Raw genomic sequence first — 18,015 nt, 5'->3', positions numbered from 1 at the left:
GTCAGCTGGGGGCGAATGGGAGCTGGGGGGCGGGGGCGTGCAGGAGGTCGCGGCGGGAAAGCGCGAGGGAGGGGGGGACAGGTAGAGTGAGAAGAGCTGTGGGAGGGGGGTTTAAGGGTGGAGGGGGGTGAGTGTTAGGAGGTTTAGGAGATTAGGGAGAAAGATAGGAGTAGGGTTGTGAAGATAGGGGAGGGGGGGTTGTAGAGGTGGGTGAGGGTGAGAGGTAGAGTGAGAGGATAGGAAGATAGGTAATAGAGGGGGTGGCGGGAAGGGGGGAGAGATAGAGAAATAGATAGAGAAAATAGATAGAGAAATCGAGAGATAGAGAAATCGATAGATAGAGAAATCGATAGATAGAGAAATCGATAGATAGAGAGATAGATAGAGAGATAGGTAGATAGGAGGAGGTGGAGAGTGAGGGAGTTAGATAGTGGGATAGAGAGATAGGTAGAAAGGAGGAGTGAGGGAGGTAGATAGCGAACGGGTTAGATAGGGGTGATAGAGAGGGGGAGGCGAGTGAGGGAGGGGGATGAGGCAGGAGCAGGAGGGCAGGCGCACGGAGAAGAAGACGGAGGAGGCAGAAGAGCCGAAGGCAGAAGATAGAAGACGGAAGACCGGAAGAACAGAAGAACAGAAGACCGGAGGAACAGAAGAAAAGAAGACCGGAAGAACAGATGAACAGAAGAGCAGGAGACCAGAAGAACACAGAAGAACACAGAGGAAGATACAGAAAACGAAGAACAGAAGGCAGAAGACCACAGAAGAAGATGAGGAAGAAGAGAGGCGACAGGAGAGGCTGAGAAGCACACAGAAGAAGAGAGAAGACGGGGAAAAGAAGAGTACAGAAGAAGATTACAGACTAGGAGCGAGGAGGAAGAACAGAGAAGAAGAAAAGAAGAAAAGAAGCAGGAGCAGGAGAGAGGGTGGGTAGCGCGGGGCAGAGCGAGGGGCTGGGAGGTGGGGGGTACTTACTGTGAGGTGGGTCTCAAGAACTCAGGAACCTGGAGGAGCTGCAGCGGCAGGGGGAGCGACCTACCCTTGGGTCAAGGGTCGCTACCACTGTCGCGCAGCGGCCGCCATATGAGGTAGGAGGGGGGGGAGGGGTCAGCTGGGGGCGAATGGGAGCTGGGGGGCGGGGGCGTGCAGGAGGTCACGGCGGGAAAGCGCGAGGGAGGGGGGACAGGTAGAGTGAGAAGAGCTGGGGGAGGGGGGTTTAAGGGTGGAGGGGGGTGAGTGTTAGGAGGTTTACGAGATTAGGGACAAAGATAGGAGTAGGGTTGTGAAGATAGGGGAGGGGAGGTTGTAGAGGTGGGTGAGGGTGAGAGGTAGAGTGAGAGGATAGGAAGATAGGTAACAGAGGGGGTGGCGGGAAGGGGGTGGCGGGAAGGGGGGAGAGATAGAGAAATAGATAGAGAAAATCGATAGATAGAGAAATCGATAGATAGAGAAATAGATAGAGAGATAGGTAGATAGGAGGAGGTGGAGAGTGAGGGAGTTCGATAGTGGGATAGAGAGATAGAGAGATAGGTAGAAAGGAGGAGTGAGGGAGGTAGATAGCGAACGGGTTAGATAGGGGTGATAGAGAGGGGGAGGCGAGTGAGGGAGGGGGATGAGGCAGGAGCAGGAGGGCAGGCGCAGGGAGAAGAAGACGGAGGAGGCAGAAGAGCCGAAGGCAGAAGGCAGAAGAGCAGAAGACCGGAAGAACAGAAGAAAAGAAGACCGGAAGAACAGAAGAAAAGAAGACCGGACGAACAGAAGAAAAGAAGACCAGACGAACAGAAGAAAAGAAGACCGGAAGAACACAGAAGAACACAGAAGAACACAGAAGAAGATACAGAAAACGAAGAACAGAAGGCAGAAGACCACAGAAGAAGATGAGGAATAAGAGAGGCGACAGGAGAGGCTCAGAAGCACACAGAAGAAGAGAAAAGACGGGGAAAAGAAGAGTACAGAAGAAGATTACAGACGAGGAGCGAGGAGGAAGAACAGAGAAGAAGAAAAGAAGAAAAGGAGCAGGAGAGAGGGTGAGTAGCGCGGGGCAGAGCGAGGGGCTGGGAGGTGGGGGGTACTTACTGTGAGGTGGGTCTCAGTAACTCAGGAACCTGGAGGAGCTGGAGGAGCTGCAGCGGCAGGGGGAGCGACCTACCCTTGGGTCAATAACTGGGCATTTCTATGACTATTTACTTACCTGATTTTGGTCTCCAGTGTATATATTGTGTATAATACTTACCTCCAGAAGGAGTATTGCCTCTAAGATATTTTTGGCCTTGTGTGACTAAAATAAAGTACCTTTATTTTTGGTAACACGGAGTATTGTCCTTTATTGTGTATAAGTACTGTGTAACTATTGTGGTATTGCATGATCTTTGCATGTCTCCTAGTTCAGCCTAAGCTGCTCTGCTATAGCTACCGTCTATCAGTCTAAGCTGCTAGAACACTACTACATTTCACTAATAAGGGATAACTGGGCATCGTATAAGGTTTAAGTACCTAGGGTACCCACTACAAACCAGGACAGCCTCCTACACCAGCCATATGCAAATCAGTCTTGACCCTGTTCCCTATGGGAACAGTCCAGCCTAAACTACAAGGCCAGGTCCTCCCTGGACCGGAAACAAGCATTTTAGGACTGGTTTCAGGGTATCAGCCATGATCAGCGAAGCTAGCTTGAATACAGGGGCACAGTGAGCACGGGCCCCACAGCTGGGCATACCCTTCCCACTTAGGGCAACTTGAGCAACGCTGAAACTTTTTTAAGCACTCACCCCCAGTCACAGTTCTGGGTTTAATCCAGCGTTCTTTTGCTCACCATGCCAGACTGATGTGCATATGGCTGGGTCCGAACTGGGCTGGCATGGTTAGCAAAAGAACGATGGATTAAACCCAGATCTGTGACTGGGGTGAGAGTTTTAAAAGTTTCAGATCTCCGTCCATTATTATCCTTTTGTGTTACAGCTGAGTAACTCCAGTCTCTGCTACAACATAGTGCTATATGAATGAGCTACTTACGAAGCGCTATGTGAGTGGCGTCCTCCAGGGGGTAGCACCTCTTCAGGGAGCTGATGACGCAGAATCCCACCGAGGACATGGCCTGTTCCCTGCAAGTAAGAGAGTTGAGAGAAGAACAGAGTTACAAGTGTCAGACATCAACAGGTCCAAACCCCAGAGCCCACAGATATTTTACACAGGTGTGTGAGGTGAAGCTACCTGTGTTGAGCTCTGCATGCTGAAATGGAATGCAAGTCTGTGATGAGTGTTGATTAGAAAGGGCGCCTCGAGGCAGTTTAATAAGAGACTTCAGCCATTTCTGAACTCGAAAGGAGGTCTGCTGACCATAACTTTGCAAAAAAGCTTCAAAGAACAAGAGTCACCGTCACCCCCTCACTACTTTCATCTATCAAAGAGTCTCCCAGTGTCCTCTCAATGCCTTTGTACTCACTGCCTCACCTCCTCCTCTTCCCTTCTCTCTCCCTCACTAAAGCTCCTCTGATTGCCTCTCACTTGCTTCTCTCTCCCTCTCTAACACTCCTCTGATTGCCTCTCGCTTGCTTCTCTTCTCTCTCCCTCTCTAACGCTCCTCTGATTGCCTCTCACTTGCTCATCTGTCCCTCACTAACACTCGTCTGATTGTCTCTCACTTGCTTCTCTCCTCTCAAACTCCTCTGATTGCCTTAACTGCCTCTCTTGCCTTCTCTCACCATCTCTAACGCTCCTCCGATTGCCTCTCGCTTGCTTTTCGTCTCTCTCCCTCTCTAACACTCCTCTGCCTCTCACTTGCTTCTCTCTCCCTCTCTAACACTCCTCCAATTGCCTCTCGCTTGCTTTTCGTCTCTCTCCCTCTCTAACACTCCTCTGCCTCTCACTTGCTTCTCTCTCCCTCTCTAACACTCCTCTGATTGCCTCTCGCTTCTCTCTCCCTCTCCAACACTCTTCTCATTGCCTCTCACTTGCTCCTCTGTCCCTCTCTAACACTCCTCTGATTGCCTCTTGCTTGCTTCTCTTCTCTCTCCCTCTCTAACGCTCCTCTGATTGCCTCTCACTTGCTCATCTGTCCCTCACTAACACTCGTCTGATTGTCTCTCACTTGCTTCTCTCCTCTCAAACTCCTCTGATTGCCTTAACTGCCTCTCTTGCCTTCTCTCACCATCTCTAACGCTCCTCCGATTGCCTCTCGCTTGCTTTTCGTCTCTCTCCCTCTCTAACACTCCTCTGATTGTCTCTCACTTGCTTCGCTCTCCCTCTCTAACACTCCTCTGCCTCTCACTTGCTCTTCTGTCCCTCTCTAACACTCTAATAATATAATATAATACACTGTTCCAAAATGAGCGAAAGGAAAAAAGGGAAAGAGTCCTGATAATCGGGAGCACAAGTCCTCACACACCACATTTGGTGTCATGCTTCATCATCGGACAGCTCCTCGTCAGGCCGGCACTGCAATGCCTGACGGGCACCCCCCGAAGGGGGGCTCTTTGCCGGAGATCTTTTTGTTAACGATGAAGCCGCGGGACCAAGTGTGGGTCCCAGAAAGAGGGAGGACAAAACAAGAAAAAAAAGTTAAAATTGGCTCAAAACCCTCACTAAATCATTTATTGCTTGCTGTTGGGAATTGGTCAAGATTAAAAAAGTAACAAGGGAGTGTAACAAGAGATAATGCTCAAACACTCGTACAAAAATCAGGACAGAGGAAGACGGTGATTATCCGAAATCCCTCAATATATGGTCGACATGTTTCGCGTCTCTTATGGTCCAACAGGATCCCCTGACGCTTCTTCAGGACCTAATTAATCATTGGACTTCTCCAATTGAAAACAGAGGAAAAAGGAAAAAATCATCAGCTCCTGCAATCTAACGCTCACAGTCAAGACGTCATCAGTCACTTACTGGGGATAAACCGGACTGGCTTTCCTTTCCTATCAGTCACCCATCTCCATTAAAGAAAGGGTATCATGGGATCACGCAGGCCTGTTGCCCGGTTCACAATGAATTCTTGTAGTTGCTGACGTTCACTGGAGCACCTACCCCCGCGGCTGCGTTCCCGAATCCCTCTCTAACACTCCTCTGATTGTCTCTCACTTGCTTCTCTCTCCCTCTCTAAAACTCCTCTGATTGCCTCTGACTTGCTTCTCTCTCTCCCTCTCTAACATTCCTCTGATTGCCTCTCACTTGCAGGCCACTACGGGGGACCTCTTGCAAGAGCACTGCACACGTAAGTTTAAAGGTGGTTTCTTGGAGTCTCCTAGGAGTGTCCAGGTCACAAGGGGTGATGGACCCTTTGGGCACAGCAGGTTCTTCATTGCAGGGCATCTGTCCGATGGGTGGAGAGCGAGTTGGTGATCCAGGAGCTGTGCGCAAAGATGCCCTTTGGATCTGGAGGTAAGTCTCTTTATGGGTCGCTTGCAGGACAACGGGGGCACTCTGGCGGGAGATCCGGGGTGTTCCTAAAGTCCTTTGACTGGGGCTTCCTCCTGGTCCTTTTTCAGCCTCGGGCGGGCTGGTTTTCCTGGTGACTGACGTCAGCCAACCAGTTTTCAGGGTATTGGTACGGTTCGGCCACTAGAGGGTGCAGTGCCACCAAACTTGGCACACTTGCAGGGTTTGTCCTTGTGGTCGTCAGTGTTTCGTCGGGTCCGGCTGCGACTTCGGGTTCTGGAGTTAGCTGCCAATCCGTGAAGTGAGTTGCTGGTTACTTCTTCGTTGCAGAGCGGTACCTCCACTCTGGAGGGAGTTCTTGGGCGATTGGTGAAGCCTGGAGGTCCTCTGGGTTTCTTGAGGTCAGTCCAGTTGTCCAGCAGCTCCTCAGCAGCGATTGTCGGGTCCTGGGTGCAGCAGGCAGGGTTTGGCACCTTCTCTTTATGCATTAGGTCCAGAGTTCTCATGCCTTGGATCTTCTTGGTGCTGCTAGTCTTTTGTCCGTTGAATCTAATTTGCTGGTCTAGGGATGCCCACTAAATAGTGAATTTGTGGACGTTTTAGGGGGTCTCACCCTAACACTCCTCTGATTGCCTCTCACTTGCTTCTTTTCCCTTCTCTCACCCTCTCTAACTTTGCTCTATGATTTTTAGGCCTTTGGCACCCTATAGACTTTCTTCCTCCTGTCCTACTCCCACCCTTCTTCTGTTTGCTCTCTGAATCTTCAAGTTTATGCCCCTCCCCTATGAATGTGTAGACTAGGGTTCACTCAATCTATTAGTCCTTGTTATAGCACCTGGTTTAGCGCAAGAGAGATCAGTGTCAATGGTCTGGCTATCTGTTAAGCACCTTGACACCACTTCAGTGAGGCTCCACGATACAACAAAGTCATGTAAATAAATATACCTGTAAGCCTCAGAGCCAGGATGGAGGGTGAAAGGTGGGGCTCATAGTAATCCAGCCCCATAGAGTCGCTGTACCCCATGGGTGACCGAAGGAGATACAGTACCACCTACCAGTGTCAGGCCTTATTCACTAGAAGAGGGGCCAGTACTACCACCTCTGCCCCTGTGATACAATTAACTCTGCTACCCAGAAAGGTGCCAGTGGGGAGGAACCAGGGTGGACAGAGCCGGGAGGAAACAGAGGGCCCAGGGCCACAGGTAAGCATCAAAGGGAAGGGGCAGGTACGGGGGCAGGTGGACAGGTGAGCACTGACCAGGGCCACAGGTGAGCATCAAAGGAAAGGGGTGGGTGGGGCGGTGCAGGGGTGACCCGTCTCAGGGGACGCAGGGGCGACCCGTCTCAGGGACCCAGAGGTGGTAGCTATGGTTACGGAGTACATTTCTATCCTTACTTGGCCAGCTGTAGGGCGTTGCGGTAGCAGCTGTGCAGCGAGCTCTCAGCGGCCGTGCGGTACTTGGCTTTGTACTTGGGTCCCACGGTGTGGATGATGTAACGAGCCGCCAGGTTAAATCCCTTCGTTAACTTTGCCTCACCTGTCCGACAACCTGTGGGAACAGAAGCACGAAAACACTCAGGTCCTCGCTATACATGGCCTCTTGGTTGAGATGGGGAGGTAGCAGCGGTTACCACTGGAACAAGCACTGGCAAAGTCAATTGGTCTCACCTATGCAAGAGCTATTGGCTTTGCCAATGTAGCTTTGCCATGCTGTACACCAGTGTGGATAAGCATGGCTAAAAGTGGCATAGAGGAGAATGGAGTGGTGTAGAGTGGCACAGAGTGTTGTGGAGTGGCATAGCGTGGCATACACTGGAGTGGCATAGAGTGGACTGGTGTAGAGTGCATTGGAGCAGTGTGTTGCAGGGTACTGTGACAGAGTGGAGCGGCACAGAGTGGAGCGGCGTACAATGCAGCGGCTTAGATTGGAGTGGTGCGTAGTGGAGTGGAGTGGCACAGAATGCAGTGGAGAAGAGCAGAGTGGAGCAGAGTGGCGTAAAGTGCAGTGGCTTAAAGTGGCGCAGAGTGGAGAAGCGCAAAATGCAGTGGTGCAGAGCAGAATGGCATAAAGTAGAGTGGTTTAGAGTGGTGTGGAGTGATGCAGAGGGCAGTGGCACAGAGTAGAGTCGGTTGGCATAGAGTGCAGTGGCGTAGATTAGAGTGGCATAGAGTGGAGTAGTGCAGAGTAGAGTGGCAGAGACTACAGTGTTGTAGATGAGTGTCAGAATGCAGTAGTGTAGAGTGGAACAGAGTGGCGTAGAGTGGTAGAGAGGCAGAGAGTCAAGTGATGCTGAGTGGAGAGGTGCAGTGGTGTGGACGGGAGTGGAACAGAGTAGAGTGCAGTGGTGTAGAGTGGTAGAGAGGTATTGAGTCAAGGGATGCTGAGTGGAGAGGTGCAGAGGCAGTGGTGCAGAGTAGAGTGCAGTGGCGTAGAGTGGTAGAGAGGCAGAGAGTCAAGTGATGCTGAGGGGAGAGGTGCAGTGGTGTGGACGGGACTGGTGCAGAGAAGAGTGCAGTGGCGTAGAGTGGTAGAGAGGCATAGAGTCAAGTGATGCTGAGTGGAGAGGTGCAGTGGTGTGGACGGGACTGGTGCAGAGTAGAGTGCAGTGGCGTAAAGTGGTAGAGAGGCATAGAGTCAAGTGATGCTGAGTGGAGAGGTGCAGTGGTGTGGACGGGAGTGGTGCAGAGTAGAGTGCAGTGGCGTAGAGTGGTAGAGAGGCATAGAGTCAAGTGATGCTGAGTGGAGAGCTGCAGTGGCGTGGACGGGAGTGGTGCAGAGTAGAGTGCAGTGGCGTAGAGTGGTAGAGAGGCATAGAGTCAAGTGATGCTGAGTGGAGAGGTGCAGTGGTGTGGACGGGAGTGGTACAGAGTAGAGTGCAGTGGCGTAGAGTGGTAGAGAGGCTTAGAGTCAAGTGATGCTGAGCGGAGCGGTGCAGAGGCAGTGGTGTTGACGGGGCTGGTGCAGAGTAGAGTGCAGTGGCGTAGAGTGGGATGAGGTGAAGTGGAGTATGCATGGTGTGCTAACACACTGCCATTATAGACAAAACATTTTCAATTCAAATGACCATTACATTTGGACAGACATGCAGTTTTACTAATAAAACAATACACTGCACTGATGGAAATATGTGGAAATTGCATCACCTAGTGTATAGATTTGTTTTGATCATATTAAAGTATTTATTTCAAACACACTTCAGAAATAACAAAAATGTACTTCTTGTGTGTTCCTAATTCTGATATATTCTGAAATACACAGTTCATTTAAATGTTGTTTGTCACTAGAAAAAATCTTTCCTACCCCCAGAATTCAGCAAGATTGCACTTAAATATTCTCACTTTGTAGTCAGAGAAAGAAAAGTAAACAGGCGCCCTCAGAAGGCAGAACCTGACATTTGACCTCGGTGTTTGAATGCACAGCAAATGTGACGAGATAAGAACAAGGTTTACAGGCCTATTTACAGAAAAGGAGCACTCGGAAGGATACTGTAAATAAGGTTTAGGCAAATGAAGGTACAAAATCAAGCTAGACACCCTTAAACAAATAAAGCCAGAGAAGGTAAACCAAAAAAATGTGGCACCCTTCCCTAGGTCTTCCGGCGGCTCGTGGGTGTTCCTGATACTGTGTAATGGATGTGCCCACTTCAAACCTTGTTTCCCTGGAGTGGGTGGGTGTGTCCACTTCAAACCTTGTTCTTCAGGTGTGGGTGGGAGGGTGTGTCCACTTCAAACCCTGTTCTTCAGCTGTGGGTGGGTGGGTGGTTGGGACCGCTGCAAGCCTTGTTCCTCAGGTGTGGGTGGGTAGGTGGGTGGGTGGGACCGCTGCAAACCTTGTTTCTCAGGAATATGGGACCGCTTCAAACCTTGTTTCTCAGGAGTGGTGTGGGTGGGACCGTTGGAAACCCTGTTCCTCAGGTGTTGGTGGGTAGGTGGGCGGGACCGCTGCAAACCTTATTTCTCAGCTGTATTCGGGTGGGACCGCTGCAAACCTTGTTTCTCAGATGTAGGTGGGTGGGAGGGACCACTTCAAACCTTGTCTCTCAGGAGTGGGTGGGTGGTTGGAACCGCTGCAAACCTTGTTTCTCAGCTGTAGGTGGGTGGGACCACTTCAAACCTGGTTTCTCAGAAGTGGGTAGGTGGGACCACTTCAAACCTCGTTTCTCAGGAGTGGGTGGGACCGCTGCAAACCTGGTTTCTCAGGTGTGGGTGGGTGGTTGGAACCGCTGCAAACCTGGTTTCTCAGGAGTCAGTGGGTGGTTGGAACTGCTGCAAACCTTGTTTCTCAGCTGTGGGTAGGACCGCTGCAAACCGTGTTTCTCAGGTGTGGGTGCGTGGTTGGAACCGCTGCAAACCTTGCTTCTCAGGAGTCAGTGGGTGGTTGGAACCGCTGCAAACCTTGTTTCTCAGGAGTGGGTGGGTGGTTGGAACTGCTGCAAACCTTGTTCTTCAGCTGTGGGTGGGACCGCTGCAAACCTTGTTTCTCAGGTGTGGGTGGGTGGTTGGAACCGCTGCAAACCTTGTTTCTCAGGTGTGGGTGGGTGGTTGGAACCGCTGCAAACCTGGTTTCTCAGGAGTCGGTGGGTGGTTGGAACTGCTGCAAACCTTGTTTCTCAGGAGCGGGTGCGTGGTTGGAACCGCTGCAAACCTTGCTTCTCAGGAGTCAATGGGTGGTTGGAACCGCTGCAAACCTTGTTTCTCAGGAGTGGGTGGGTGGTTGGAACTGCTGCAAACCTTGTTTCTCAGGAGTGGGTGGGTGGATGGAACTGCTGCAAACCTTGTTCTTCAGCTGTGGGTGGGACCGCTGCAAACCTTGTTTCTCAGGTGTGGGTGGGTGGTTGGAACCGCTGCAAACCTTGTTTCTCAGGTGTGGGTGGGTGGTTGGAACCAATGCAAACCTGTTTTCTCGGATGTGGGTGGGTGGGACCGCTTCAAATCTTGTTTCTCAGGAGTAGGTGAGACTGCTGCAATCCTGGTTTCTCAGGTGTGGGTGGGTAGTTGGAACCGCTGCAATCCTTGTTTCTCAGGTGTGGGTGGGTAGTTGGAACCGCTGCAAACCTTGTCCCTCAGCTGCGGGTGGGTGGGACTGCTTCAAACCTTGTTTCTCATGTGTGGGTGGGTTTTGGGACCGCTGCAAACCTTGTTTCTCTGGAGTGGGTGGGTGGGACCACTGAATACCTTGTTCATCAGGAGTGGGTGGGTGGGACCACTGCAAACCTAGTTCCTCAGGAGTGGGTGGGTGGGACCGCTGCATACCTTGTTCCTAAGGAGTGGGTGGGTGGGACCACTGCAAACCTTGTTTCTGAGTGGGTGGAACCACTGCAAACCTTGTTTCTCAGGAGTGGGTGGGTGGTTGGAACCGCTGTAACCTTGTTCCTCAGGGGTGGGGTGGGAGGAACCGCTACAAACCTTGTTTCCCAGGTGCGAGTGGGTAGGTGGTTGAAACCGCTGCAAACCTTGTTCCTGAGGTTTGGGTGGGTAGTTGAGCGGGACCGCTACAAACCTTGTTTCTCAGGAGTGGGAGGGTGTGACCGCTGCAAACCTTGTTTCTGAGGAGTGGGTGGGTGTGACTGCTGCAAACCTTGTTCCTCAGGAGTGGGTGGGTGGGACCACTGCAAACCTTGTTCCTCAGGAGTGGGTGGGTGGGACCACTGCAAACCTTGTTCCTCAGGAGGGGTGCGTGGGACCACTGCAAACCTTGTTCCTCGGGTGTGGGTGGATAGGTGGTGGGACCGCTTCAAACCTTGTTCCTCAGGTGTGGGTGGATGGTAGCACTGCAAACCTTGTTTCTCAGGAGTGAGTGGGAGCGCTGCAAACCTTGTCCCTCAGGTGTGGGTGGTTGGGACCGCTGCACACCTTGTTTCTCAGGAGTGAGTGGGTGGGTCCACTTCAAACCTTGTTCCTCAGGTGTGGGTGGATAGGTGGTGGCACCACTTCAAACCTTGTTTCTCAGGTGTGGGTGGGTGGGAGCGCTGCAAACCTTGTTTCTTAGGTGTGGGTGGGTCCACTTCAAACCTTGTCCCTCAGGTGTGGGTGTTTGGGACCGCTGCAAACCTTGTTTCTCAGGAGTGAGTGGGTGGGTGGGTGGGTCCACTTCAAACCTTGTTTGTTAGGTGTGGGTAGGTGGGACCGCTTCAAACCTTGTTTCTCAGGTGTGGGTGGGTGGGACCACTTCAAACCTTGTTTCTCAGGAGTAGGTGGGTAGGACCACTGCAAACCTTGTTTCTCAGGAGTAGGTGGGTAGGACCACTGCAAACCTTGTTTCTCAGGAGTAGGTGGGTGGGAGCGCTGCAAACCTTGTTCCTCAGGTGTGGGTGGGTGGGACCACTTCAAACCTCGTTTCTCAGGAGTGGGTGGGTGGGACCGCAACAAACCTTGTTTCTCAGCTGTGTGGGACTGCTCCAAACCTTGTTTCTCAGGAGTGGGTGGGGGGTTGTTGGAACCGCTGTAACCCTTGTTCCTCGGGGGGGAGGGGGGGTTGTTGGAACCGCTGTAAACCTTATTCCTCAGGTGTTGGGACCACTTCAAACTTAGTTTCTCAGCTGTAGGTGGGTGGGTGGGACCACTTTCACACCTTGTTCCTCGGCTGAGTGAGTGAGTGAGCTGCTTCCGGGAGAGCGAGGTCTCTGCCCCCTCCACGCCTTTTTTGGCCCCTAGGGTATGGTCACCCTCACTGGCCTGTTCCAATGGCACAGTCCAGTCCCATGGGAGGGACATTTGCGCACTTTTGGTGGGAAGGGAGCATTTGGTACCCCACCGTCCTTTCCCTGTGCCCCCTTCTTCCTGCACGTCCACCCCTCTAGTTTTACTGTAAGGAGGGGTCACCACCCGAGGCTCTTTCCAGCACCACAGGAGAGAGGGGCTCCTGAGCCCCCGGGCACGTTAGGCTCACCTGTGCCAGCCGGCGCTCCACCTCCCCTGTGGCACTACATGGTGGTTGGGGGGGAGGGGTGGGCTGACTGCACTACACACGGACACTGGGGATACTAGGACTGACTCCTGGCATGGTGGGCCCAGCGCCAGGGTAGCGCCTAGTGCATAAAGGAAAGAAGACTGAGGCAGAGAGCGCCTCGCAGCGCACACTACTACAAGCACCCCCACCCCCTCCCCCCCAGCAACACTCTCCGTGTAACGAGGTACCCCGGCTATCCATGTTCAGAAGCAGAGCTGAGGGTCGGACACCGGAAGTCACGATCACACGCGGAGTATGCGGGGCACCAGTAACCTGACCTCAGAACTTCTCCTTCCAAACTTAGAAACTCTAGTGTTCGACAACTGCTGAGGGCACGGGGAGGGCAGAGGCCTCAGCAGAGAGGCTGGTGACCCCAGGGCCCACCCTCGGTGTGTGTGACCCCAGTGGAGGGGCTGGTGCAGACCCTGGGACCAGCAGAAGGGGAGCCGAGACCAGGACATGAACGCAGGACCCCCCACACACACCCTGTGCCCCTCTGCAAGTCACTGCAGTCTGCGGTGTGCGCCTCCTGGCACTGGTAACCTGAGGCCAGGACATGAACACACCACACACACCCTGTGCACCTCTGCAAGTGTGAGGAAAGTAGCCTCTTTCTGGCCTTGTTACCCCCACTTTTGGCCTGTTTGCGAGTGTATGTCAGGGTGTTTTCACTGTCTCACTGGGATCCTGCTAGCCAGGGCCCAGTGCTCATAGTGAAACCCCTATGTTTTCAGTATGTTTGTTATGTGTCACTGGGACCCTGCTAGCCAGGACCCCAGTGCTCATAAGTTTGTGACCTATATGTATGTGTTCCCTGTGTGATGACTAACTGTCTCACTGAGTCTCTGCTAACCAGAACCTCAGTGGTTATGCTCTCTCTGTACAAATTGTCACTAACAGGCTAGTGACCAATTTCACCAATTTACATTGGCATACTCGAACACCCTTATAATTCTCTAGTATATGGTACTGAGGTACCCAGGGTATTGGGGTTCCAGGAGATCCCTATCGGCTGCAGCATTTCTTTTGCCACCCATAGGGAGCTCTGACAATTCTTACACAGGCCTGCCACTGAAGCCTGAGTGAAATAACGTCCACGTTATTTCACAGCCATTTACCACTGCCCTTAAGTAACTTATAAGTCACCTATATGTCTAACCTTCACCTGGTGAAGGTTGGGTGCAAAGTTACTTAGTGTGTGGGCACCCTGGCACTAGCCAAGGTGCCCCCACATCGTTCAGGGCAAATTCCCCAGACTTTGTGAGTGCGGGGACACCATTACACGCGTGCACTGTACATAGGTCACTACCTATGTACAGCGTCACAATGGTAACTCCGAACATGGCCTCCCCCAGGCTCTGGAAATGTTTTGATGGGCACAGATGGTGCCCATCTCTGCATAAGCCAGTCTACACCAGTTCAGGGATCCCCCAGCCCTGCTCTGGCGCGAAACTGGACAAAGGAAAGGGGAGTGACCACTCCCCTGACCTACACGTCCCAGGGGAGGTGCCCAGAACTCCTCCAGTGTGTCCCAGACCTCTGCCATCTTGGAAACAGAGGTGTTTGTGGCATACTGGACTGCTCTGAATGGCCAGTGCCAGCAGGTGACGTCAGAGGCTCCTTCTGATAGGCTCTTACCTCTCTTGGTAGCCAATCCTCCTTCCTAGGTAGCCAAACCTCCTTTTCTGGCTATTTAGGGTCTCTACTTTGGGGATCTCACCAGATAACGAATGCAAGAGCTCACCAGAGTTCCTCTGCATCTCCCTCTTCACCTTCTGCCAAAGGATCGACCGCTGACTGCTCAGGACACCTGCAAAACTGCAACAAAGTAGCAAGACGACTACTAGCAACCTTGTATCGCTTCATCCTGCCGGCTTTCTCGACTGTTTCCAGGTGGTGCATGCTCTGGGGGTAGCCTGCCTCCTCTCTGCACCAGGAGCTCTGAAGAAATCTCCCGTGGGTCGACGTAATCTTCCCCCTGCAACCGCAGGCAACAAAAGACTGCATCACCGGTCCTCTGGGTCCCCTCTCAGCACGACGAGCTTGGTGCCTGGAACTCAGCAACTCTGTCCAAGTGACTCCCACAGTCCAGTGACTCTTCAGTCCAAGTTTGGTGGAGGTAAGTCCTTGCCTCCCAACGCTAGACTGCATTGCTGGGTACCGCGTGATTTGCAGCTGCTCCGGCTCCTGTGCACTCTTCCAGGATTTCCTTTGTGCACAGCCAAGCCTGGGTCCCCGACACTTTAACCTGTAGTGCACAACCTTCTGAGTTGTCCTCCGGCGTCGTGGGACTCCCTATTGTGACTTTGGGTGGACTCCGGTTAACTTTTCTTCTAAGTGCCTGTTCAGGTACTTCTGCGTGCGCTGCCTGCTTCTGTGAGGGCTCCCTGACTTGCTGGGTGTCCCCTCTGTCTCCTCATCCAAGTGGCGACATCCTGGTCCCTCCTGGGCCACAGCAGCATCCAAAAACCCTAACCGCGACCCTTGCAGCTAGCAAGGCTTGTTTGCGGTCTTTCTGCGTGGGAACACCTCTGCAAGCTTCTTCACGACGTGGGACATCCATCCTCCAAAGGGGAAGTTGCTAGTCCTCTTCGTTCTTGCAGAACACCAAGCTTCTTCCAACAGGTGGCAGCTTCCTTGTACCCTCAGCTGGCATTTCTTGGGTTCCTGACCACTCTCGACACTGTCGCGACTCTTGGACTTGGTCCCCTTGTCTTACAGGTACTCAGGTCCGGAAATCCACTGTTGCATTGCTGGTGTTTGTTCTTCCTGCAGAATCCCTTCTGTGCTCTCTGGGGGTAGTAGGTGCACTTTACACCTACCTTTCAGGGTCTTGGGGTGGGCTATTTTTCTAACCCGCACTGTTTTCTTACAGTCCCAGCGACCCTCTATAAGCTCACATAGGTTTGGGGTCCATTTGTGGTTCGCATTCCACTTTTGGAGTATATGGTTTGTGTTGCCCCTATACCTATGTGCTCCTATTGTAACTTTACACTGCTTGCATTACTTCCTTTTGCTATTATCTGCATAATTTTGGTATTGTGTACATATATCTTGTGTATATATCTTATCCTCATACTGAGGGTACTCACTGAGATACTTTTGGCATATTGTCATACAAAATAAAGTACCTTTATTTTTAGTACTTCTGTGTATTGTGTTTTCTTATGATATTGTGCATAGGACACCAGTGGTATAGTAGGAGCTTTACATGTCTCCTAGTTCAGCCTAAGCTGCTAGAAACACCTCTTCTACACTAATAAGGGATAACTGGGACCTGGCACAGAGTTTAAGTACCTCTGGTACCCACTACAAGCCAGGCCAGCCTCCTACAGCAAGTCACTGCAGTCTGCGCCTCTTGGCGCTCTGAAGGAGAGAAGGCCGCACATCTGTGGCCCCTTGACCCCAGACACCCTCCCAAGGCAGAGGAAACAGGGTGGGCCTGAACTTAAAAAAGAACTGCAATTCTTTCTGATTTTAAGGAATGTGAGGCGGGGGGGGGGGTGTCGGGGGGGGGGGGGCACCGAGACCAGAGTCACACCAAAGTACACTGTAACCTGTAAGAAAAGAATGATGCAGTAGGTTACAGGAGCATAGTTGTACAACTTATGGGTCATCCAGGGATGTCATCTTTCTCTGCCTCAGCTCAGGATTAGGGCCAATTACTGCTCTGTCCAGTTGCTGGAGCAGGGCCTAGCATCAATCAGCCAGCTGTCATTCAGTGCCAGGAGCAGGCTGGAGAAGCCCTGCGAGGAATGTCAGGTAGGAGGGGCTGAGACTTTCAGAGCACATGTGGCAACTAACTCCTGGAGGATGCCATCTTGAGCTATCCCAGAAGACTGTGCAAGAAGGAGGGGATGGGAGCAAGGAAGTGATGTGGCACATCTGGATAGGCCAGAGGTGCAGACCTGCTGGACACTTCCGCCCCCACTTAAAAGGCCCTGCACAGGGGAGAGCTCTCTCTCTTGGCTGTGCTTCACTGCTGGACACTGGGGACTGCAGACGGGCGTCATGGACAACTGGAAGGAAGAACCTCCTGACTGCCCTTGGGGCAGGGACTCTGCCCCTGAAGGATCCCAGGCCAGAGAGGCGAATGCCAGGGCCAGGCAAGCTGGCCCCCTTGCCCCCCCAGAGGACTAGTTGGGGGAAGGACTGGGCTGGCGCAAGGAGAGCGCGCTGCCCAGAAGGAAGAGAGGGAACCCAGAGGAAAGATTGGCGCAGGAGTCCAGTGGGACTGGCTCCCTGATGATCTGGGACCCTTCCAGGCCAGAAGGCCTAAGGAGAGTACTCCTGGTGGCAAGGTCTTGTCACCAGGAGCGGAAAGACACAAGAATGAAGAAAATCGGCCCTTGGGGGCCCGAGATATCACAGGACAAAGAATGGCGACCATTGACCTTTGTGAAAGCAGCTACGAAGCACGTGGAGCTCCGCAGCTGCTTGAGACTGTGCCCCCCTGGGTGGGCCAGGGCCTGGGGGCTGCCCAGGAGGAAGAGGAGCAAGGGGGGTGCCGTCGCACTCACCCTCGCAGAAGAGGGAGGGGGCCCCAGACCCCATCCCGGGGCCCCGTGAAGCCTGGTCCAGTGTTGTACATCAGATGGGGGGGCGCTGTCGCGCACCCCCCTGCCGCTGTGGGAAGGGGCCCCGGACCCCATCCCGGGGCCCCCGGCGGCGAAGGACAAGCCAGGGAGTGCCATCGCGCTCCCCGTGAAGAAGGTCCCATGGGGCCCCGGGACCCCATCCCGGGGCCCCGAGAAGAGGCGGGAGTGGGGGTGCGCCGTCGCGCACCCCCAGCCGAAGAAAAGTCAGGGAGCGCAGTCGCGCTCCCCGTGAATATGGCCAGAGGGGCCCCGGACCCCATCCCGGGGCCCCGCGTAGAAGAGGGCCTGGGGGGAGCGCCGTCGCGCTCCCCCCTATGGAGAAGAGGGGCCCCGGACCCCATCCCGGGGCCCCAAGAAGAGGAGGACTCCGGGGAGCGCCGCTGCGCTCCCCGTCGTGGAGAGGAGGGGCCCCTGACCCCATCCCGGGGCCCCGACGACGCGAGGAGGAAGGGGGAGCACCGCTGCACTCCCCCGCGCGGCCCCCAGCGGCCAGACTCCCAGTCAGCTGGCCGGTTCCCGCGGCAGCACCCGGAGGTGCTGGCCGTGCGGGGAACCGGCGGGGGCGGCCAGGGGTGGGCTCCCTGAGCCGCCCTCCCACGAGGGATCCTTGTTTTGGTGCGGGTGGGACCGGCACCCCCAGAAAGCAAAAACAAAAAGGAAAAGAAAAGGAATCGCGGCTCTCCCTCGCAGCGGGAGAGCCGCTCATCATTTATGCAGCCGCCCCAGCATGCTTTGCGGGGCAGGGGGCTGCTTTTTTGAGCCCCTAAAACGCCTGTGGTGGTCCCATTGAGATGGGGGCCACCACCAACGGAGAACTGGGAGACAGGGGGAGCTGCAGGAGCAGCGCAGCCTCCCCCCAACATCTGTTGGTGTCCCCACCCTAGGTAGGGTGGGACACCTGAGAGATAACCCCTCCAGGGTTTGAGGGATGTTTGAAGCACAAGCTTCAGTGAACTTTTGTTCCTGTTTGTGCAAGGGTGCCTACCATAGGTGTAGGTTGGTATGGCCCCATGAATTCTACTGTTATTTTATGGTTCAGTAAGAGTAATCCAAAAGTAATCTAAAAGTAATCAAAAGTAATCTAAAAGTAATCCTGA

The 18,015-nt window shown here is 53.4% G+C and overlaps 1 protein-coding gene across 1 annotated transcript in view; it reads right to left on the bottom strand.

Moving 5' to 3' along the window:
• The window catches only part of GDAP2 (ganglioside induced differentiation associated protein 2), a 146,062-nt gene that overhangs the window by 123,394 nt on the left and 4,653 nt on the right, over positions 1-18,015 (bottom strand). Inside the window, exons 2-3 of the mRNA XM_069203590.1 lie at positions 6,767-6,920; positions 3,010-3,098 (exon numbers count right to left, since the gene is read on the bottom strand). Coding sequence (XP_069059691.1) covers positions 3,010-3,098; positions 6,767-6,920 — 243 coding nt within the window. The remainder of the gene's footprint in view (positions 1-3,009; positions 3,099-6,766; positions 6,921-18,015) is intronic.

Source organism: Pleurodeles waltl, chromosome 8 (genome assembly GCF_031143425.1).
Source record: "Pleurodeles waltl isolate 20211129_DDA chromosome 8, aPleWal1.hap1.20221129, whole genome shotgun sequence".
In the NCBI taxonomy this organism is placed as follows: Eukaryota; Metazoa; Chordata; class Amphibia; order Caudata; family Salamandridae; genus Pleurodeles; species Pleurodeles waltl.
This window is presented reverse-complemented; position numbering and strand designations above follow the sequence as displayed.